This window comes from Patella vulgata, chromosome 4 (assembly GCF_932274485.2).
Source record: "Patella vulgata chromosome 4, xgPatVulg1.2, whole genome shotgun sequence".
NCBI classification, from domain to species: domain Eukaryota; kingdom Metazoa; phylum Mollusca; class Gastropoda; family Patellidae; genus Patella; species Patella vulgata.
Window position 1 is genome coordinate 25,619,420 of NC_065882.2, and position 22,315 is coordinate 25,641,734.

Here is a 22,315-nt window from a genome sequence, read left to right on the forward strand (position 1 = left end):
TAAAAGTGAAATCTACAGCAAAGAATTATATTTATCTATTTGTGCATATAAGAAGGAATTGGGTGATAAATAAAATCTCCTACTCGTCTTTTTTGATATCAAAAAATATCAACACTCGTTGATATTTTTTGATATCAAAAAAGACTGGTAGGAGATTCTCTATATAGTAGCTTCGGCTTCTGAAATCTATGTAGTTATGAGTGGTCACGGGTTTCGTGCATGAGACGGGATTTGCTGCCTCATTAAATATACCACGACCGACATGCAGAAAGATTGCTTGATTATGCTGAACTAAACCTGGCTGTCCAAACGTAACAATTATCTGTATAAAATCTTTCTCGGGAGTACATTTGTCAGTTTTGAAACGTTCAAATCCATAAATTTTAATGACGACTTTTGGTATCCCTTTTATTTTGTTTTTCTACTGGCAAAGATATGAAAATATGAGGGTATGTACCTTAGGATTAAGTTTATATAAACAAAGAAAATATTTATCTCCTATAAAAAATAATTTACCACCCACTTAAACAAAGAAGTTTTTATACATCGTGTTTTCTTAGTATCGGAAAACATCGTAAATAATGGCTTGGATTATTTTATATTTAAAGCCAACATTTTTGCTAACCTATCACTGCTGTAGCAAATATTGCTTTCAAAGTCAACAACAGTCAGTTTTCTATGGAAGCCTATTGCGGCCATTTCAGAATCTCGTCCCCTCGCCGCGAGAAGTCGAGGGCGAGAACACGAGAAGACGAGAAGTCGAGGGCGAGGGAGCGAGAACGCGAGAACGCGAGGGAGCGAGAAGTCGAGGGCGAGGGAGCGAGAGAGCGAGAACGCGAGGAAAAAGGGCGAGAATACGAGGATCTCGCCTCGAGAACACGAGATTACTTTCACCTCGACTTCTCGTCTTCTCGTCCCTCGACTTCTCGCTCCCTCGTGTTCTCGCCTTTGAAAAACCTCGTGTTCTCGCTCCCGTTCTCGCCCTCGACTTCTCGCCCTCGACTTCTCGCTCCCTCGTGTTCTCGCCTTTGAAAAACCTCGACTTCTCGCTCCCTCGCTCCCTCGCCTTAGGGTCAATCTCGTCCTCTCGTGTTCTCGCTCCCTCGCTTCGTCACAATCTCGACTTCTCGTCCTCTCGTGTTCTCGCCTCGGAAGTGCAGTTTATAACGCATGTCCACTGACTACCGTATCGGCATTTGTATTCAGTCTGGTATTTTCATTCAAAGTCAAAGCCGATGGAAGCTCTAGCGATCAACAAAATTCTCAATGATTTGGGCTTAATCCATCTCTTAGATGTATTTACTGACAATTCCGTAAGTACTAAAGTAGCCTATCCTGTAGATAGATACGACTACAAGTTTTGTTTGGATTGTTAAGTTTAAATTTTGTCTCAGAATTGAATTACCCTTTTGTGTAGTCTCAATCAATATTATTATTAAGCGAAAACGCACATCTTTAGGCCCGTGACGTGTAGCCTATATTTACTTCATTTTATTTAAATGTTAGGCCTAGATATTGGATATTTTCACAGGTTACCGATACCAGTTTAAATATGTTTTTTGTTAATATACCATAGGTAAACTATTTATTAAATTCATTTCATAACCCTATGCCTAGTCCGGGATGGGATATCGTATTCTATTTATAAATTCAATACGTGACAAATCGGTCGTTTGCTGGGTTAATTTGGCAAGGTTGCATAACTTGCACGTGCTAATTCCATTGGCATTGATCATACAATTTGGTTGCTTAAAGCCCCAATAACACTCTTGTTGTAATTGAATAATATGTCCCAATTTTTATTCTGGTCAACAAAGTGTATTATTTTACAATATTCAAATAAATTGATGATACAAATTTCATCGTAACACACCTAATTAAAAAAATTGGAAAAATTCAACTACATGATTTGAAAAGGTTAACGTAGACCTTTTCAAATGTGACTTGGATTTTAAAATATTTTCGAACCCTCTGGACAAGTAAAATAGGTTGTAATGGATAATTTACACAACAGGTAGGACACATAAACATCTGGTACGGGTACTTAGAATAAGACTATTAATTATTTTCTAGAGCTGCCAAGCCAGCAAGAGTGTTATTGTCCCTTTAACAGTAACAGCTAGGTCACTCGGTACAGTTAGGTGCCCTATAGATTTCCGTGTTCTGGAGGCGTAGTCCTATAATTGACCGAACGTTGCCATATTACTATTTTATAATTATTGGATGTGGATGTGATTAAATGCGGCGTATGTTTCGTTGCCTGGCAACCTATTTTTTGATTTAAAAAGTATATCACCATTACACCCTAATGATGTTTGAATTTTGTGAAAATCGGACCAAAACTGTCAGACAAAATGGCCGCTCTTTGTCTGCAAATTGTGTATATAAGTAATACAAAGGTTATGGATACCCTCTAGGGGTCACAATTTTGATCCGATTTTAATTAAGCTTAGACCATATCTTCATATATTAAAAAAATCTTAGTCCCTTTTGATATTTGTGTATTTCAGAGCGTTACTTTTTGGATTATGGCCCCTGATTGTACCAAAAATTTTTGTTTTTTTTAGCTTATTCTCTTTTCATCCCTTGCAAAATGTGGGAGTTTCCTGCCTGGCAGCTGCTGATTATCCGATTTTAACGAAACTTAAAATATATCTTTATATCACAAAGATGTCAGTCCCTTTTGATATTTGCGCAATTCAGATCATAACTTTCTGGATTATAGCCCCTGATCGCATGGAAAATCACTTTTGTTCCAGCTTGTTCTCTAACCATCTCTTGCAAAATGTGGGCATATCGTGTCTAGCAGCCGCTGGTTTTCTTCATTAATATATGTTTATTTAACAGGTTGGCCCTCCAGAAGTTCTAACATTAACCGATTCAGAATTTAATTTCCTTGGTGTGAGTGCTATTGGGGACCGTGCTAGGTTGAGACAGAGATGTAGAACATATTTGAATGGTAAGTAGCATGTGCAAAGTCTGGGGATAGCGATAGTAGATGTTGGCAAAACCGAAATACTGTTAAAAGTATGGATTGTAGTTAACTCATGTGTACAAACAAGAAATGTCAATGACAGACGGAAGTTATCGAAAATCTTTAGCCAATTTTAACCCCCAGAGTTAACTACAATCCATATTTTTTTTAAATCGAAATAAGCGCCGTTTATTTTCGATAAAGACCACTAGAGTTATGCCCCAGAGTTAGAACTTTATAATTTATATGCTGCATTTATTAACTTATTTTTATATGCCCACATATGAAATACGTTGTCACCAATGTCTGTCTGTCGGTCCGCCTGTCAATAATTGACTTGTTAATGCTATTGTGGATACAGTTTTTAACAGATTTTTTTTTCAAATTTGTTTTCTGGAATATGATAACTGCTACAGTGTTTTTTCAAATTGGGTGTGATGAATTGGGGTCATGAGAGGATGAACCCTATTTCTGCATCCTTCTGTTTCAGATGTGCTGCTGTCGAGGCAGAGCTGCTGTGTAGGCGTAATTACACACTTTGCAAGGCTATGTTTATAATATTTCAGTAATATATGCAATTGTCATATATCTGCAGTTTAATTATGTCTTTTTGAAATTTTTATCCTGTTAGCTGAATAACTGCTGGTAAATTTAGCTGCGCATGAGAACATGTTTGGTTAACTGCTTTTCACCCCAACTAGCATGTATGTTCTCATTGAAACTAGAACTTAACTTTAAGGAATATTAGGTATTAATTCCTTGTGTTTAGTTAAATTTCGTGGTCTAGATTTGTCTTTGAAATGGCTGCAGATCTTTCATATATAATGCATACCTCAATATGCTCAGTTTATCATTTTGAAGATTTTCAAAATCAGATACAGGTATTTTTAAAATCAAATAAGTGTTCTGACTGTACTATGAATGCTATATATGGATGACTGGCATATTGCCCTTGCTTGGCAGATTTAATCTGGCTGATATAATCTGGTTCTTGTATGGCAAATGCATTTTCCATTCATTGGTTTTGACTTCACAAATTCAAATCTTCTAGGTCAGTGTGAATCGCCATCTTTAAAGAAATTCAAAGAGCTATCAGAAAAGAAAAAAACACAGAATAACAACAAGTTCAAGTCCAATCATAGATTATATACTGGGTGGAAGTTATCTACAGGACAGAGTTTTAAACTAGTTCCACTATCTCAAGGAGGGGGATCTATAATTATGGATCTTCCCAAAGAGTATTCTCTTCCAGACCTTCAAAAAAAAAATGATTGCAACTTTCTTCCCAGATGGTCAAGCAGTCCATAAAAACATAAAACTTTCACATTGTGAAACATTCATCGGAAATTTTGCTGGTGAACGTGTGCCATCAAGACTGTTGAATGGTGATCTTTTTTCCCTTGATGGATATTTTTCTGAGATAAAATCTAATCCCGTGAGATTATATTTGTATGCAAAAACCACAACGGTTAATCAACCACCATCACCATCAACTTCAACTACCACATTAAATCAACAAACTTCAGCTACATTAAATCAACCACCATCTCCATCAACTTCATCTACCACATTAAATCAACAACCTTCAGCTACATGTACTCAACCACCATCATCATCAACTTCATCTACCACATTAAATCAACAAACTTCAGCCACATGTACTCAACCACCATCATCATCAACTTCATCTACCACATTAAATCAACAAACTTCAGCTACTTGTACTCAACCACAACTAGCAATTAATGCTGTAAATTATGCAACAAATATCATCAATGATGACACAGATGATGAACTACCGGATATCTCATTTTATTCAGGAACACCAACTGTAAGTATATAAATAGAATAATTTATAATCAAGATGCAATTTAAAATGATGTTGAGGGTACAAAAAATACAAAAAAGACTATTGAAAATTTAGGACAAAGTTGGGCCTTTAACTCTATTCAGTTGAGCCCTCACTCACCAAAGGACCTTGGCCAATATTTTATAGTCCATTAATCATAGAATGGCTACCGATTTATTTTGAAGAATAAGACGCAACCACCTTCAGTCTGCTCCAGTAATCAGACTGATATCAAATCCCAAAGTAAAAGTTAAATTTGTCAGAAATACTCAATTTTTTAGCCCTCTTTTCAGCCCACCCAAGGATCTTTCTTTATTATTTAAAATTGGCACAGCAGTCTTCATTATTGTGTGTACGTGTATGCCATCTTATGAAATAAGCGATCTTTTTACTTGCAGATAACCTTCAAGAAATGTAAAAAGTAAGTAAATTGTCTTTAATAAATGATACTTTTGTTGGGCGTATGCTCCATATTTTGAAATGATCCTCACAAAACTTTTAGGCTAGATTAAAACACTCACCCAGAAGGGGACAAATTTATATCATCATATTCATAGGCATATCTTTAATTCAGGCTCTAGATAAGGCCTGGTAAACCAGAGTCAATTGGTTTTAAAGGGTAAATGACTCTCATCAGCAAAGCTTTTGCCCATTTGATTAGATTAATGCTTTCTTCACATGCATGGAAGTGGTGTGACTGTAGTTGATTCATTCTGGTATGAACTGATAATTTTTATGTGATGTGTTCGTAATGACAGACTGTTTTTTATGCAATTGTTATGAGCATAAGGTATACCGGTAGATCAAATTTCATTTGAGTGATTTAACAAGCATGTATTCTAGAGTTATCGTCCAAGTCTAATATCCTGTTTACCAAATGCATATATTTAGATTTATGCCTTACTCTTAAGCACTGATATCTAGGCCAATAAAGGCAAGAAAAAATTTAGACGGGCACAATATATCAGGTAGTTAAAACTATCTTAATTTTATTTTCAGAGCTGAGAGCTTGGAAGAGATTCTAGTTCGCTTGAATAGTCAGATAAAAAATGAGAAAAACATCATCAATGTAAGCCGAGGTGATGTTTTGTCTGGAACAAGGAGAGCGTTTTCCAGAAAAACCTTCAGGCCCGAATTCGGTTTAAGCGTCAAATTTTCAGGGGAAAATGGTATCGATGATGGGGGACCATCCAGAGAACTTTTACAACTTCTAATGAGCTCTATAAAAGATTCACAAGTGTTTCAAGGGTCAGAGTGTAAAATGCTCTGTCCTGATATCCCCAGTAAGTATCAAATGCACAGGTGAATCATACTAATAAAATCAGCATTGTCAACTGAAATCAACCTTTGTGACCATGCTTCCACTTGCTCCCAAGTAACCAGTCAGACTTACTGACATTATCTTGTTATATGCTCACATTTTAGTATGGTTATATATTGTCATTATTCCGGTTTGTCATAATATCTTGTTAACACCATGGAGGTTTTTAGTTTTGATTATATCTGAGCCAATTTGGTTGCCTATTCGATTGAAGGGAAAAATGCTATTTTACGGATATCTTCAAGTTATTTCCTTTTGCTATATATATATCTTGTGGTCTTAGTGGCTTTATAGTCTGGGGTTTTAATGTTCTACTGTTCGGCGCTGAACTGAACTAATGAAGATGGGAATACGCTTACTGACTTATATGCGCATGCCAATGTTGTCATCAGACATTGGTTTTCCATCCGATCCGAACAACTAGACAGCTGTCCTTGTCGGGCCCTCGGTCCGGCATCACTGACAAGGGGGAACCACACCAGTAAATCTGGATGCACTTTCTCAACCAATGCAGGGATCGAACACCTGAGCTCCAGACTAGCGAGCCAGCGTCTTACCCACTGGAGGCTCAGTGCGGGGATATCTATTAGCTTAACTGCACGATTTAAATTATTTTTCAGGTGAAGAAAGAGATGATTACAGACTGTTTGGAAAAATCATATCATATTCAGTAATTCACCGTGGTAAGTATTTTGATATTCATTCCTTTTAACATTAAGTATATAGTGATGCAGGTAGCTGCAGTTACAATTGAATTTCTGGATGTTATCAACTTGGATGTCTGTGGTATGTCTGGGCATAAAAATGTCATTAGACACCACTTAAGATGAATTTTGAACAATAATCTATCGCTTTATCTACATTTAAGCCTAGAGAGATTTTGAAATTAACAAACAGCATAGGTATCTGCAGTTATTGTTGAACTTTTGAAAGCAATATTGTATCATTGTAGTAATACAGTGTCATTTCAAGTATATATAGATATTTAACTGATATTATGCATATACCAGCTACCTATATTCTGTCTTGATATTTATCCTTATCATACAAACAAATTTCTGAGTGATTTTCCTTCCAGATTGATGTAAATTAAAACTAAAAACCTAAAACAAAATTATTAAATTTCTTTTATTATGTTTCTACAGATTTAATCAATCTGTTTTATTTAGCTTACTTTATTAGACTGCAGATGTTTGCAACCTTTAATTGGTGTTTTAATTTTAAACAACCTTTAAAGATACATTATATAAGAGCTAAATCTGCCTAATGTGGGTTTTTATTTAGGCCTCAAATGTTATAAAAACTATTATTTAGATATTTACTTATTACTTGACAAGCCTATAATCAACTCTCCAGCAGATGTAAATGGATGCAATACGATTGCCATTTAATGATTTAATTCAAACGTGGAGACGTGAGAGAGTCTTGATAAACAAGACAAGTAATGTTGCAGTGATAATAAAAAATTTGTCAGAACTTCAAACAGTGACAACATCTCTAAGAATAACTTAATTTGAGGAAATTTTCAATATATTACTTTTCAAATATTTATTTTTGAACTATTATAGCAGACGCCAGCTCTTTATCTGATTCTTACATAATTGATCTGGAGCAGAAAAGAAGGATTTTAAACTCCATTTCATAATTTATATTTAAGGATCAAAGATAAATTGACTCATTTAATCTTAACATAATTGTTTCTATTTTTTCAATGTAAAGGTCCAGTGCCAAGATTCTTTTCTGGAATCCTTTATGATCTGATAGCTTTTGGCTCTTGTGAACCAAAATTGGATGACATAGTAGATTATCAAATCAGAGAACAAATTAAAGAGGTATTTCGAATGCTAGTGTATTAGATATAGATTTGTTCAGTAGTAAAATTCAAATGCAGGATCTTTTCTGTTTGTCAAAGTGATTGTATCATACGGTGGGTGCCGAATCTGGTTCCAATTTAATTGTATTAGAAAATGCATATAAAAGCTGGTGTTTTGTTGTATGATTATACTGATGAATATTTTTTTTTTTTTCGTTTTTTAACAGTTGTCAAGGGCAGATGATGTAATAATGTTACAAGAGGCTGCTCAGCCTCTTATTGGCCATATAGACTTTTTAGGAGCTATACCTCTTATATTCGATGTAAAAAATAAAGAAAGTCTAGTCACATTATTAACACGGTATTTTGTTGTGGACAGGGTAAAAGGAGTACTGAATCAGTAAGTGAATGTTTTTTGATCACTGTTTATCTGAAAAATTGGTGTTCCTGGACGTAGAAAAGCTACAAGTTTTTAATGGGGAGATAAAAAAAAGTGATGTCCTCCATAAGTCAATGCATGTTAATCCATAGGCAATTAATATCAGGAAAAAAAGTAGAAGGAAATGCGGTTTGCCTGAGAAATTTGTTAAACTTCCACATTGAATGACTTATTATAGAAATATGAACATATTTCATCAATAAATATCCCTAAACAACTAATTTTAACTTTATTTTAGGTTCTGTGAAGGGATGGATTCTTTAGGTTTGAGAAAGGAAATAATTAAAAATCCAGAAGTCATGAGAGAACTTTTTGTTTTCTCGTATGAAAAATTGTCGTCCATTAATATTGATCACCTGTTTACTCCGGTTTTTAGCGAAAACAGCTTTTCGCTTGAACAGGAATTAAACAGCCATGCTCATTGGAGAGATTTTCTTCTGGATCTTGAAGGTAATCATCCTCAAGTATATTTTTCTGTTTTTCATTGTCTATTAGTTCTGTCCCACCTTTATCATGTTAGATTAGTGAACCACACAACAGTACAGTGTAAATTTTTAATAATACCATGGGACAAATGGTATGGTTGCCCATGTCCATCTGACAGTCCATAGGTATTTCTTGTCTCCAAATATTGTTCCATTGCGAGCAAAGATATTAACTTTTAAAGGTTGGATAGGATATTTGCATTATTTGCAACCACCGTTCTTATCTACTTTTAAGTAAAATATATAGATATCCAATGGCATCCAGAGTTGATAATGGCCTGAATAATTTAGATAAGATTTCAGGCCCAAAAAAAGATCTGCAAAAGGCAGATTTAGCGCTTTCATAATGTACTTTTAATTTCTTGACAACTGCAGGCTTACAATAGATGTGGATGAAACTCAATTTTTATTTATCCTCTTAAATTTCAGAAACAGATGAACTGGGTAGTTTGTTATCTTTTGTGACTGGTTTAAAGGACATACCTCCACTGGGATTCAACCCACCACTAAAGCTACTGTTTAGACACCCATCTTTTGAATGGGACATTGCCCCGTTTGCAAATACTTGTGCTAATACCCTTAACATTCCAGTGTTAAAAGATTATGATGCATTCAAAACTGCAATGGCCATGTCTTTAAGAATTGGCAATATTTTTACTGACGCTTAAAATATTAACTTGCCTTTTTCTGTTTTACCCAGTCAGTTTGAAAGTTTTTAAGATAGTTATATTTAAAAACACTTTTTGGTCATACAACGTAGTCTGTTTTATCCAATCAATTTGATAGTTTTTAAGATAGTTAATTTAAAATTGCCCTTTTTGTGATACAACTTAAATCGGTTTTATCCAATCAGTTTGATAGTTCTTAAGATAGTTATATTTAAAAACGCTTTTTTGTGATACAACTTAGTCTGTTTTATCCAACCAATTTGATAATTTTTAAGATAGTTATATTTAAAAACACTTTTTTGTGATACAACTTAGTCTGTTTTATCCAATCAATTTGATAGTTTTTAAGATAGTTAAATTTAAAGTATTGCTTATGTTTGTTTGTGTAATAATTTCTTATTTACCTTTGGGGGTAACCCGTTTTAAATTTATTTCTTTGTGATATATTTTATGTTCTTTGATTCAGTTTTTATTTATTTCTGTGTAAAGCTGCAACAATCTAAGAAAATATGCAATGTATAAATTTTGCATTATCAATTTTTGCAGTCTGAGTTATTTATAATTTTTAACATAAAATTTTATGTTAAAAGATGTATAGTAATAATGAAGCAGTATTTTTTACACCTGCAAACAGATAAAGTCCGACAAATATTACCTTTATATTTTTTTATCGTTTACCTATTAAATATGCTCTTTGTAACTTAATTTCTTTGTTGTCAGAATTGCAGTACCGGTATCAGTAAAACACAAACTACTTCCCTTTGCAAGACTTTTTGTACCAAATCCTATGCCTGAACATTTTGTACATGTAAATTTCCTACAAGAAACTGGTTTTCTATTATTTGAAAAGGAGAATTAAATTGTTTTAATTTCATAGGGAATTTCTTATTTGACAATGGGTAGAAATAATGATTAATATACAGGCTTTTGCATATAAAGTTAATTTGAATGTCTTCATTGCAATCACAACAAACCTTTTTAAGATTAAAATTCTTACATTAATTTTTAAACTCCCACATTGAAATGTGGTTGTAAATTTTGTCGTTACCTTGGTTAGCTCTGTTAATATCTGATTGACTAAAGATTTATACACAGTGTTTAAGGTCATCAGACTGATTTTCAACCATTTCTAATATTTACTGCCACAGTCATGGCCTTTAATCACTTTGAAAAACATTGCAGATGCTCTTGAGGCTAAAGTCAATATCCGATTCACATTAAATTTATTAAGTGTTTAAGGTCATGAATGATTTTCGATGTTTACTGCCATGGCCTATGATTACTTTGAAAATTCTTGTGGATGCTCTAGTGGCTAAAGTTAATATCCAATTGACTTTAAATTTATACACAGTGTTTAAGGTCATCAGTTAAAGACGCATCAACAGAACACAATTTTTATGGGAAACAATCACCGGTTTTATTCTAAAAGCACCACGTTTCGATAAGAGGATAGTTGTCGAAACATCAAATAAAACCAGTGATTGTTCCCCATAAAAATTTTGTTCTGTTAATTTGTTTCCCAATCAATAAATGCCACTTAAAGATTAAGTTAAAGACACTTTTTGATTTTCAACAATTTCTGATAATTACTGTCAACATTATGGCCCTTGATCACTTTTAAAATCCTGTGGATGCTCCGACCAAAGTTATCATCTGATTTGATATTATATTCACTAAAACAGAGTTGAAGATTATGAGATCTTATTGATTTTCAATGATTTTTGATGAACTTAAACAGCTAAATCCATGATATTAAATGTTTTGTATATTAAACTTTAGCATGAGCCAAACAAATTCTAATGATTTTCTGTTAATTACTTAATGAGTTGTTACTCTTAATCCGATTTATGTGCATTATAAATGTTTCATTAACGACAAAAAAAAAATTATGCAACTGTCCATTCGATTTAGCTGCTGTGGGGGATTTTTTTGTTGAGAGGCAACCTATCCTTAAATATGGATTAGTGTACTGCCATGTGTTTTATTATTGTTGATGAATATGTTTAATGATGTTGCCTTAATTAGGTTCCATATTAAATTGGTTAAGTTTGATGATCAACTGTTCCATGTAAATTTTGGGTTAAACATGATTTTGTACCTTTAGGCATAGTTAATGTCATAATTTTAATTTCTTAAAAAATCCTTTTATTAAGAAACTGTTATTGTATCTTGTTAAGTTATTAAATATTCATAAATTTTTTCTGTGTATGTACTGACTACATCCCATAAAGACTAGGCCTTCTACCATTTTAAGATTCTAGATTTATTGCTGTTTTTAAAATGTAGGCTAGATACAGGATTTTTGAAAGGGACGGGATAGGGTGGTCAAAGGAAAGTCTTGAAGATTTTTCATTGATGGGTAGAAACCGCTTACACATTTGACTAAAAAACAACAGTGTAAGACAAATATGTATTTAATACATCTACAAGATCATTCCATGTCCGGATGGGCAATAACTAAAACCCTTTCACCCTTCCCCTATTTACGAAGTCCCACTGTTCAGACATACTGTCATGATTTTTTTGGGAGGGTTAAATATTACAGGATCCTAGACCTGGTTAAATTAATAAGTAAGATTGTATCTAATATTGAAATTTGAGGCCAATAGCTTAATTGCACCAGGTATCATGAAGGTGCTGACAATACAGTACCACCACCCCCACCACCTCACTAGTGCTCCTTAACTGTTTAGCTTATGCCTTCGATGGATTACAGTGCTTATCCCGAGAGGTGATTGTGACAAATAGAAGAGAAAATAACATACTTTGCATTTCAGGCCTATATCTGTTAATAAGGCCTTATGGGTAAAGCCTTTCCCAGCAACTAATCAAACACCATTTAGGGTATTCTTGCAAAACCTTATAGAGAGAGAGAGAAATGGGGTTTAACGTCCACTTGACACAAACTAGGTCCTTTCGGGACTAACATATGGTTTAATTGTATTTCCATAATTCGCTTGCGCGTAGGGGTCTTTAGCAGTGGGAGAAAACCCATGAGGTTGGACAGACGACCCTGCTCCTTGTCACGTACAACTGGGGATTTGAAACCATGCCAGTTGATTCAATAGCAGGCTGAACAATACAGTGTGCGCACGCTAACCATTCGACCATCCAACCCCCCCAAAACCTTAGTTCAGGCTGATGAATAATAGGTTAATATACACCCTTGGCCTTCAATAAAAGCTTTGTCTTCCAAACTGTTTGACCAGCGGTTGCCAGGCAAGATACACCCACATTTTGCAAGAGATGGACAGATAACAAGCTAATATAAGATGTGTTTTAAGGAATATCAAGAGCCATAATGGGGCAAGTTACGATTCGATACGCTCAAGTATCAATATGAAAGCATATCTATAGGAAATAAAATTAAGTTTCACTGAAATTGGATCGGATAAAAAGAAAATTGTGACATCTACAGGGTCATAACCTTATTGCGTACGGGGAGTGGCTAGTTTGTCAAGCTGTTTCAGTCCGATTTTTATGAAATTCAAAATCAGCTGACATTATTGTGTAACGGTGATAAATTTAAACATTTATTCCAAATCAGGCAAAAAGTCTATCCTCTAGATGAACAACAATTGGCCAACACGGATTTTCAGACATTCAGGGGTCATAATCCAGGAAATTACCATTCCGATATATCAAAAGGAACCAAGATCTATAGGATAAAAACATATTTTTATTTTCATCAAAATTTGATAAAAAAAATTGTGACCTCCAGATGATTAACAACCATGGTATTACATAACCTACTTTTACACTATCAGTCCAATTTTTATGAAATTCGAGCTCAACCATCATAACTATGTAACAGTGAAATATACAGTGGAACGGTTTTGTAAATCGGATAATAATTGTGACCTCTAGAGGGACCACATCGAAAGAAATCAAGATCTTTGGGTTATATTCTATAACCATACATTTCAAGTTTCATCAAAATCATATAAAAATTGTACCCTCTAGAGGGTCCACAAACACTGTATGTTTAATTAGTCACTTCTCATTTTTAGCCAACTATATAATTCTAATGCCTCTTCTGGATCATTTGGCATCTCTTTTCCGGCCTGCACTAACAATTCTGAGCATACATTTTCAAATTCTCTTAAACAACCGTTGGGTCCATAAAATTTACAAAACTGACTAAAACTATCAAGATCTTCAACAGCAACTTCGGTCTTGTAATCAACTGTATCTGAATATTAAAATGAAAAAAAAAAAATCACACAAAAATATCTGATATATGACATAAAAGCAGCTTAGTTTTCATTTAATGATCAAATAATGACCAAATAGTTTCTACCCCCATATGGTGAAAATAATTTCTCATATTAAATCTTGTGATTGTCGCCTTACCAAACAATTGTGGAGTAAAATATAACAAGTCTGGTTTGCCTGCAGGACACTCTGCCCCTTTAGTTGGTCTCATCTTATGTTGATTCCAGTCTTTACGGATTTGGTCTAAGTCTTTTTGAATGAGATTTGTGAAGCAAAACCTGAAACATTCTCTGTAAGACATAATGATACCAATACTGCATTATCAATATGAAAACTAATATGTATGCTTGTTAACTTTGCTGTAAACATATTATATTATATTAGTATTAGTTAATTCAAGCATATCAAAAAAGGTAAACAATACCAATACCTATAGAATGTATTACATTGTAGGGACCTTAATAATGGAGGCTCTATCATAAATATATGCCAAGTAGCCTTTCTTTATAACTTGGCACCTAAGTTTGACTACCGATAATCTAACTATAAACATTACATAAACAAGGCCCCAAGAAGTCATCTAAATGAATGAATGAATGAATGGGTGTCACTTAAATACTACCCCTTAAGAACAATTAAAAATTATCCCTTAAGAACAATTAAAAGTTAAGTCAAGAATATAATTATTCTGTATTGCTTATTGTTACCTCAAGTAAGTATATTAGAGGAAAGTTTGTAGATTTAATTATAGATAGTGACAATTGGTAGGCAAGAAGACATTCATAATTTCGCTCATAATAAAGTAATTTGACTGACATTTTCGATATATTCATTTTGCATTATCTATTTTTAAACTATTATAGACAGGCGAGATCTTTATCTAAATCTTACATATTGCATATTTAAATTTCATTCAGATTCAATTTAAAGTTTATTTCGATACAGTATTTTGGGGTAACAAAACAACCCTTTTGTATAAAATTGTCAATATTCACCATCCAATATCATATCAAAATAACCACACATATCATCACTTGCTAGAGTGGTGGTCACTATGATGACAACACATGTCCACATAACAGTATATGGATCTAAAAATGTTGAAATGATGTATACACACTTGTTTTGGCCATTTTCGGTATTAATCTCTCCTGAAGCTTCTAAATCCTTAAATAAATCCATCCAGAACTGACAACCACCCTGTTTTGCAGACCGCCAGAATCTTTCTATCCGCTACAAGAGACGATCATTGGTATATACTAAACATGTAACAACTTCAACAAAGATAAATTGCTAGACAACGAAACATACACCCACAGCACACAATTCACCCGAGCAGTCCACAGAGGGTGTCACATTTATTTATTCTTTCAAAGGTAATGATAGCATTCACAAGACACTACTAGTTCGGTGGTTAAAGGGGGAGGGGGAATCGTCACCCGACCTGTGAATTTATGAGACCGAGTTTTTCTCAACAAGTTTTTTGCGTAGATCCGAATTTGTGGTGTGGCCCCATCTTTTGCGGTCAGATTTTGCATTTTAAGATTCAGACATAGCATCGCAACATTTCAAAACTATTTCTGATCGTATTACTTATATAGTAATTGCAGGGGGATTACACCACACATAATTTACATAAAAACAAATATATGGACAAGACATCATACCCAGAAACCACAATTAAACAAACAATTCAAAAAAAGTGAATGGATTCGATGTCAATTTTGACATTTTTGTAGGCGTGGCAGATTGGGCAGATTAGGGATGTACCCCACTGAAACCAGTCTTCGAAGTGATAAATGGCAATAACTCTGAAAGTAATTATCAGCCACTTCATCTCATGTACATAAATACTATAGTCAATCGGTTAATCACTTACGCTTGTAAAGAGTCCACAAGAGGTTCAGATTGATTAAGGGTGATCAATGATCGTAAATTTCAAGAGAATCGGATAACAACTTTAGCAACCACAAAATTTTAAAAAGTGACCATGGGTCATAACTCTAGAGCATTTACACGCATATGTGGATGCCAGACTGTCTGAGGAAAGGCGGACAGACAAAGGGCGAATAAAAGGGACTAAATTGAAAATGTATTTGGTATTCTAAAGTTTGAATTTTTTTAATAAAAGAAAATTACCTGATTTGCCGGTGATGGTCCATACAAAAAGCTTTTTTCACCAGCCATGTCATCTCCATGATACCATCTTAGTGACTTCTGGATATTCTCAATTATTTTGTTCTCTGTGCCTTTATCGGCTCTAATACATCGATGAACTCCTATAAGTTTAAAATGGGTATTATTATATGGGATTATAATAAATAGATGGGACATATTAATTAATTGCATTTACTTACATCGGTGCATACATTGTTTCTTGTGTGTGTGTGCTTTCATAAAGCATCGTGCAAGGCGGGGGGCAATATAATCATATGCGATTAACAACCTACGATTATGTACGCATCATTTTGCCATTGAAAGGGACAGATCTCTTAAGATACCACGTGGTTCGCCCTCGTCAATAATACCATACGAAAAAACTGGAATGCTACAATATTTGGGAACACAATAACAACAGCGTAGTACAATAGCCACAAGTGTCGCATTCTATGCCTCCCTCTCTCTCTGTATCGATGCACATTTCAATGTTTCGTGAGAAATTTCACATTATGCTTCTACTCTCACCTTCAATTCCAAGCAAATATTCTAAAAAATAGCCTGCAACCACCTCTGGATCATTGTTGGTTCTACCAACACGAAGCCATAAAATTCGTCTAGAATATCTGAAAATAGTTAATCTTAATCTGTAATACAACTTATTGTGATATGCTGAGCTGTTAACAATATTTTCAATCTCTCAGAAACTGAAAACAGGCAAAATAAACTTATTAGTGAAGCTGTAAGGTTCATTATTTCAAGTTGACATTATTCTCTTTTTGGTAAAGCTTTATAAAACTTGTTTTATTATTGAGTAGTCCAAACAAATGTAAATAAAACTAATAAAAGCGCAGGCGAAGCGCTCCTGGTTGCTTCTTGTTAGCTCTACAGTTTTCTGTAAATTAGCTTTTAAGTCCAATTAATCTTTCTATAGATATTATTTATTCTTTACTGATTTTATAGATTTATATTTTCTACATTTATTGTAGCGCACCGGAACACTCATGTGAAATATAGCTCTATATAAATGTTGTATAATAATAATAGAGCGACAGAAAAATATGGTTTATCGTCCATTCAACACAAACTAAATCATTTCGGGACTAACATAATAATTTTCAATTTCATTTCAATAATTTCCTTGTGCGGAGAGATCTTTAGCAGTGCGAGGAAATCTGAGGACACAGAGAAATATAACATTAAAATAAAAACTAATAATAATCTATTAAGTAAACTTTATTTAATTCTGGCAGGTGGTTTCATTAGGATAAAAGGGCATATCATAATAACACTAGCTACAATTTCATGGAATCATAATTATTGAGTTTAATACTAAGCATCCATAAAATTGTACCTTGTGTTAATATGTTCCATAACTATAAGTGCCTATCAAAGAAGTCATATTATAATACAGTTTTTCTTACCCACATATTCCACCATGTATCGCAAAGCCATAGGCCTTCAACTTGTCATACCCATCTATGTGGATTAAATAGTTTGGACCTTTGTTGACATATATTCTCCTTGACAGTTGGTGTTTCTTGCGAAGGTTCACCCCTTCGGGGTCCATTAACTTTAATAAAGTGTAAACCTTGTCCCTGTAAGTAATACAAGCGTATTACTAGAAACAAAATAGATATTTTATCAATCCTTCCACATTCCACTCAGAAATATTTCATTTTTCATAATATAACATGTAATTGTCTGCAATATCACTTTAAATAAAGCTATTTCACACACACACAAGAAACAATGTATGCACCGATGTAAGTAAATGCTATCATAAAGGACTTTTTGTGTGTGTGTGTGTGTGTAGTGGTGCGGGGAGGGGGCGGGGCACATAGCCCTCCACTCTTTCATAAGCAGCCGTGAATTGTCAGGGACTACCTGAATCACATGCTTACTTAATTGTTTCCTGGTGATACTAACTAGAGCTGGCAATGTGGTCAAGCTTTTAAGTACTATGGTGTCCAGGAAGTTGCGAAACAAGTTATACACTGGAATGTAAAAGTTAAATAGTTTAACATTTAAATTTATTTTCGTTTGAGGACATGTATACCAAGTGTTATTGTTATCAGTTCAAATCTGTAGGGGTGAGGCTGCTTTCAAATGTTTGCGACAAATGTAATCAACTTTCGATGAAATTGCCTAACTCTGCTTGACCTTCATTTTATGATTAAGACACTACTAAGTTCAAGAATGCCAAGTTTCATTAACACGCAGTTGCATTGCAGAACATGATAGAAATACCTAGCAACACGTAGGCCATATTTTGACAGGAGTCTTTTCGCTAAAGCCCTGTAACCAAGGCACCGTCCACTTCCAGTCAATTCCTCCTGAAATAAAAGAATTTTTTTTTCATTTCCATGCCAAACCATTAAAGTAGTTGGATTTAGAGAGAGAGAGAAATGGGGTTTAACGTCCACTCGACACAAACTAGGTCATTTCAGGACTAACATATGGTTTCAATTTAATTTCAATAATTCGCTTGCGCGTAGGGGTCTTTAGCAGTGGGAGGAAACCGGAGTGCCCGGAGGAAACCCACGAGGTTGAGAAGGCGCCCCTATCTCCATGCCACATACGCTCACACCAGGGATCGAAACCACAGCCGCAAGCCAGAGGTGACCGGCCAGCTAGGGGTCGAAGCGCGGCACTCCAGACCTCTAGGCCATCCCAACCCCCCCGTTGGATTTAGAAGCCTATATCTAAAGCATTGGTCATTATCAAGGCAGGGTTAACCATTAGGCTAATAAGGCTATAACGCAAGCCCTTTAAAAATATTTAGGCCTACAGATCTGGCTGGGGGTCGACTAAATTTTCTAAAGATACCATTGCAAATATCAGCAAATGTTGAATAGTCTTAGCTATCTGACACAACTAAAATCGCCATGGATATCTCAATCATTGTCTAAAAACTCTGTTGTTAATATTTTCATTGCAAAAGCCATCGAAAAACGCAACGTGCTACATAATAACTGTCTTATGACTATGTATTGTCATTTTGTTCCCAAAATTGGGTACTTCTTCAGTAAGCGACCATAAGTCTAAAGTAGGGGAGAGCGGGGCTCAGTGGGCTATGGGGCACAGTAAGCCAGGCTTTGTAATTTTACACTGTTTTGGCAAAATTCAATTGTGACATCACTGAGGAATTGCCCTTTATAGCCCCCATTTGTCCTCCTAAATTCAATAAATTCATGTAAACTGATTGATATTTATCAGCCATTAACCGTTTTTGTGACGCAAAAGTGAATTTTTAGTGGACTGGTTAAACTGCTTGGCTACTCCAGATTTTGTTAGAGCCCACAAACTTGATATTCCAGGTGAAGTAGACAGTGATTGACTCTCATTAGAAATATTTTGTTTCATAATACTATCACATGTCTTCCTGCCATTTTCGATTTTCTGTCATGGTTGATGACGGGGCACAGTGGGACACACTTCAGAGGGGCACACTGGGCATAAGCATTTCGAGTTTAGCTAAATATCATCTGTCCATTTTAGAAAGAATCTGGGTATTTGAGCTGTTTTTAAAGAAATATTGGACCTAGGATACGAATCGTTACTGACTTACAAGTCATAGGAATTTTTCGCATAAAGGATTTTTTTTTCTTCTGTTAAAGAATTTTTTATTCAATGTTATGTTGGGATTTTTTAATTTTCAGATGTGCATCTGTGTTCAAGTCTTAAAACAAATTCATATTTTGAACTAAAAGATTAGTTTTTACAGTCCTTATGAGTTTCAGTTAATTCAGTGTGTTTTCTATGCATTTTTTTTTAAGAAACATACTTGATGGCCAACTGTGTCCCATAGTGTGACCCAGTGTACCCCACATACGGGGCACATTGGGTCAAAAAAAAGTTTGGTTTTACAATGATCTACACAGAAATAGTTTCAATTTATTAACTTTTTAACAGCACTATTAAATCAAACATATGACTGGCTTCAACTGAGTACATAGTTTGATTCTCTGTAGGATTTCACTTCTGGTCAATTTACTAAAAAAAAAGAAATCATGCCCACTGTGCTCCGCTCTCCCCTACCCTTAATACGACCCTAGTGATTATATAACAGTAACTACAGACTGTACCGTGGGGTGTGGGATATTGCTGTTGATTCTCGTTATTCCCACTTTCTGTAAACCGGGGTCATTTCTTCACAAGATATGTAAGGTTTCGGAGGGAAAAATTTAGCCTATTACGTAGGCTTCACACCTACTCTTATAGCAGCTGTTATAGACTCTTCGTCATTTCCACCTCTTCGCCTATGACCATATTTTTTAAGAATTCTTCTTATTTGCCTTTCACTGAATTAATAATAAACAAACGAAAATAAATGTTTTTTAGTCATTTTCTAGAAGAACATATTTCTTTGCTTTTGTGATTCAATATTCATTATAAATTTCCATAAAATCAATGACACACACCATACCACACACACCATACCACACAATCACACCAAGAAAGGCCTACCTTATTGATATAGTGTGTCTTAGAAATAATAATATAGAGACTTCAATATTGGTGTATCCGCCAAAAATTCACGAATGAGCTCATCACCTGTAATAATAATAAGCATAGATAGGAAAATCAAATGTCTGCTCGTGGCTCAAAAACACACGTTTTGACTAAAATGTAAAACATGATTAATATAAAAATGAGATTAAACAATTAAAATACAAGTTTTGCGACTTTATAACCAGTGACAAAAATGTAGGCCTACGTGTGCATTGTTTAATAATTACTCTCAAAACTTTCCTTTTTTTCAAATTTTTTTATCCTATAATTAGTTAATTTCGTGTGTAACAAATAGTTATTCAAAAATCTGGACAAACGTAAATTTCATATGCCGAAATTGATCAAATGAAATTTGCATTTTGATAGATATTGTTGAAAGATTTTTTGTTGCGCACGAAAATTAATACTTGCACTTCCGAGGCGAGAACACGAGAAGACGAGATAGTGACGAAGCGAGGGAGCGAGAACACGAGAGGACGAGATTGACCCAAAGGCGAGGGAGCGAGGGAGCGAGAAGTCGAGGTTTTTCAAAGGCGAGAACACGAGGGAGCGAGAAGTCGAGGGCGAGAAGTCGAGGGCGAGAACGCGAGGGAGCGAGAAGTCGAGGGCGAGGGAGCGAGAAGTCGAGGGCGAGGGAGCGAGAACACGAGGTTTTTCAAAGGCGAGAACACGAGGGAGCGAGAAGTCGAGGGACGAGAAGACGAGAAGTCGAGGTGAAAGTAATCTCGTGTTCTCGAGGCGAGATCCTCGTATTCTCGCCCTTTTTCCTCGCGTTCTCGCTCTCTCGCTCCCTCGCCCTCGACTTCTCGCTCCCTCGCGTTCTCGCGTTCTCGCTCCCTCGCCCTCGACTTCTCGTCTTCTCGTCTTCTCGCCCTCGACTTCTCGCGGCGAGGGGACGAGATTCTGAAATGGCCGCAATAGGCTTCCATAGTTTTCACCATGAGACTGTTCATACTTCTAGCTTTGGGTGTTATATGTTTTGCTGAATCTCAGACTGAGGACAGGTTTGTATTTTTTTCCAGTTGTAGTTGTTTCTTATTTGGCTCACATCACTATTTGGGTCTATAACTTTATTATTCCAACCAGGGCCGTAAGTAGCTCAGAGCAACGAGATGGGGGGGGGGGTGTTCTCAGGGGTGCTGTAAAATTGATGGACAATGTATATCTATGATCGACAATCTTTTCACAGGCGGCGGGGGGGGGGGGCAAAATTCCCACCCCCTCCTCCTTAGTTACGAGCCTGATTCCAACACTTATTGTTCATGATCTGAAATGTATTTGTTTGACGCGTCGGGCCGTACGCGACAGTCATTGTGATGATGATCACTGGTAACATCGTTATCACCATCATCACCTTGATGACCAATATCACCATCACCAGCAATTATCATCATCATCACAAATGAAAAATAGCTTGCATCGTTATTGTGAAACTATGATGCTGTTGCTCAAATAACAGATTTAAGACTATCGATACTGTTTCACAACAGCCAATAAAGAACTATGTAAAAATATCATGGCCACAGGCTTCAAAATATCAATGTGACACTGTGTCACAGCCATCTTCAGAAAGATTAGAGTAAGGCTATCTAATCTTGCCATCGTGGTTTCGTGTTTCTTGAACTTCGAAATATTGACTTCCCTATGGACGTCACTATTTTACTGCTAAACCGTGTACGGTTGTGATATTACATTACATATTAGTTATATATTTCGCCTAATAGTTTGGATATGCAGCCAAGGCGGGTGTGGCGCCAGGCAGGGTAAGCTTACTCTTCCGGACACCTGTTACCACTGTTTGTCGTGTATTTTGTACATGGCGAACAGTCCATAATCTGATTACACTATTTTGACTGATTACACTATTTTGCCTGATTAA

At 35.3% G+C, this 22,315-nt stretch overlaps 2 protein-coding genes across 5 annotated transcripts; one reads left to right on the forward strand and one right to left on the reverse strand.

Moving 5' to 3' along the window:
* The first annotated feature begins 1,077 nt into the window (after window positions 1–1,077).
* Window positions 1,078–9,701, forward strand: LOC126818422 (G2/M phase-specific E3 ubiquitin-protein ligase-like). 2 transcript variants are annotated; one of them, XM_050545834.2, is made up of 10 exons: window positions 1,078–1,313; window positions 2,848–2,959; window positions 4,026–4,805; window positions 5,222–5,244; window positions 5,823–6,106; window positions 6,765–6,827; window positions 7,864–7,976; window positions 8,185–8,357; window positions 8,635–8,846; window positions 9,311–9,701. In XM_050545834.2, the coding sequence occupies exons 3-10, from the start codon at window positions 4,242–4,244 to the stop codon at window positions 9,547–9,549; spliced, it is 1,671 nt and encodes a 556-aa protein (XP_050401791.1). In that variant the 5' UTR covers window positions 1,078–1,313; window positions 2,848–2,959; window positions 4,026–4,241; the 3' UTR covers window positions 9,550–9,701. The 2 variants fall into 2 exon arrangements, with proteins under 2 accessions (XP_050401791.1, XP_050401792.1); XM_050545835.2 differs by lacking the exon at window positions 8,635–8,846.
* A 3,509-nt stretch (window positions 9,702–13,210) lies between these two features.
* Window positions 13,211–20,617, reverse strand: LOC126818377 (uncharacterized). 3 transcript variants are annotated; one of them, XM_050545769.2, is made up of 9 exons: window positions 20,392–20,615; window positions 20,138–20,225; window positions 18,172–18,257; window positions 17,346–17,519; window positions 16,450–16,547; window positions 15,904–16,043; window positions 14,885–14,997; window positions 13,903–14,054; window positions 13,211–13,741 (listed from the first exon to the last, which is right to left on the reverse strand). In XM_050545769.2, exons 4-9 carry the CDS (start codon window positions 17,489–17,491, stop codon window positions 13,539–13,541), a joined length of 852 nt encoding a protein of 283 aa, XP_050401726.1. In that variant the 5' UTR covers window positions 17,492–17,519; window positions 18,172–18,257; window positions 20,138–20,225; window positions 20,392–20,615; the 3' UTR covers window positions 13,211–13,538. The 3 variants fall into 3 exon arrangements, with proteins under 3 accessions (XP_050401726.1, XP_050401728.1, XP_050401727.1); XM_050545771.2 differs by lacking the exon at window positions 18,172–18,257 and having other exon boundaries at window positions 17,346–17,542; window positions 20,392–20,617; XM_050545770.2 differs by lacking the exon at window positions 20,392–20,615 and having other exon boundaries at window positions 20,010–20,147.
* Between the last annotated feature and the right edge of the window lie 1,698 nt (window positions 20,618–22,315).

What these genes read in the sequence shown, in the direction of transcription:
- LOC126818377 (XM_050545771.2), bottom strand. Translation starts at nt 17,491, where the DNA reads ATGGACCCCGAAGGGGTGAACCTTCGCAAGAAACACCAACTGTCAAGG. An exon ending in GACCATCACCGGCAAATCAG is followed by an intron (nt 14,998 to 15,903) that starts GTAATTTTCTTT and finishes CGTCTCTTGTAG; the next exon opens with CGGATAGAAAGATTCTGGCG. An exon ending in ACCGAAAATGGCCAAAACAA is followed by an intron (nt 14,055 to 14,884) that starts GTGTGTATACAT and finishes TATGTCTTACAG; the next exon opens with AGAATGTTTCAGGTTTTGCT.
- LOC126818422 (XM_050545834.2), top strand. Translation starts at nt 4,242, where the DNA reads ATGATTGCAACTTTCTTCCCAGATGGTCAAGCAGTCCATAAAAACATA. An exon ending in GCTCTGTCCTGATATCCCCA is followed by an intron (nt 6,107 to 6,764) that starts GTAAGTATCAAA and finishes ATTATTTTTCAG; the next exon opens with GTGAAGAAAGAGATGATTAC. An exon ending in GTAAAAGGAGTACTGAATCA is followed by an intron (nt 8,358 to 8,634) that starts GTAAGTGAATGT and finishes ACTTTATTTTAG; the next exon opens with GTTCTGTGAAGGGATGGATT.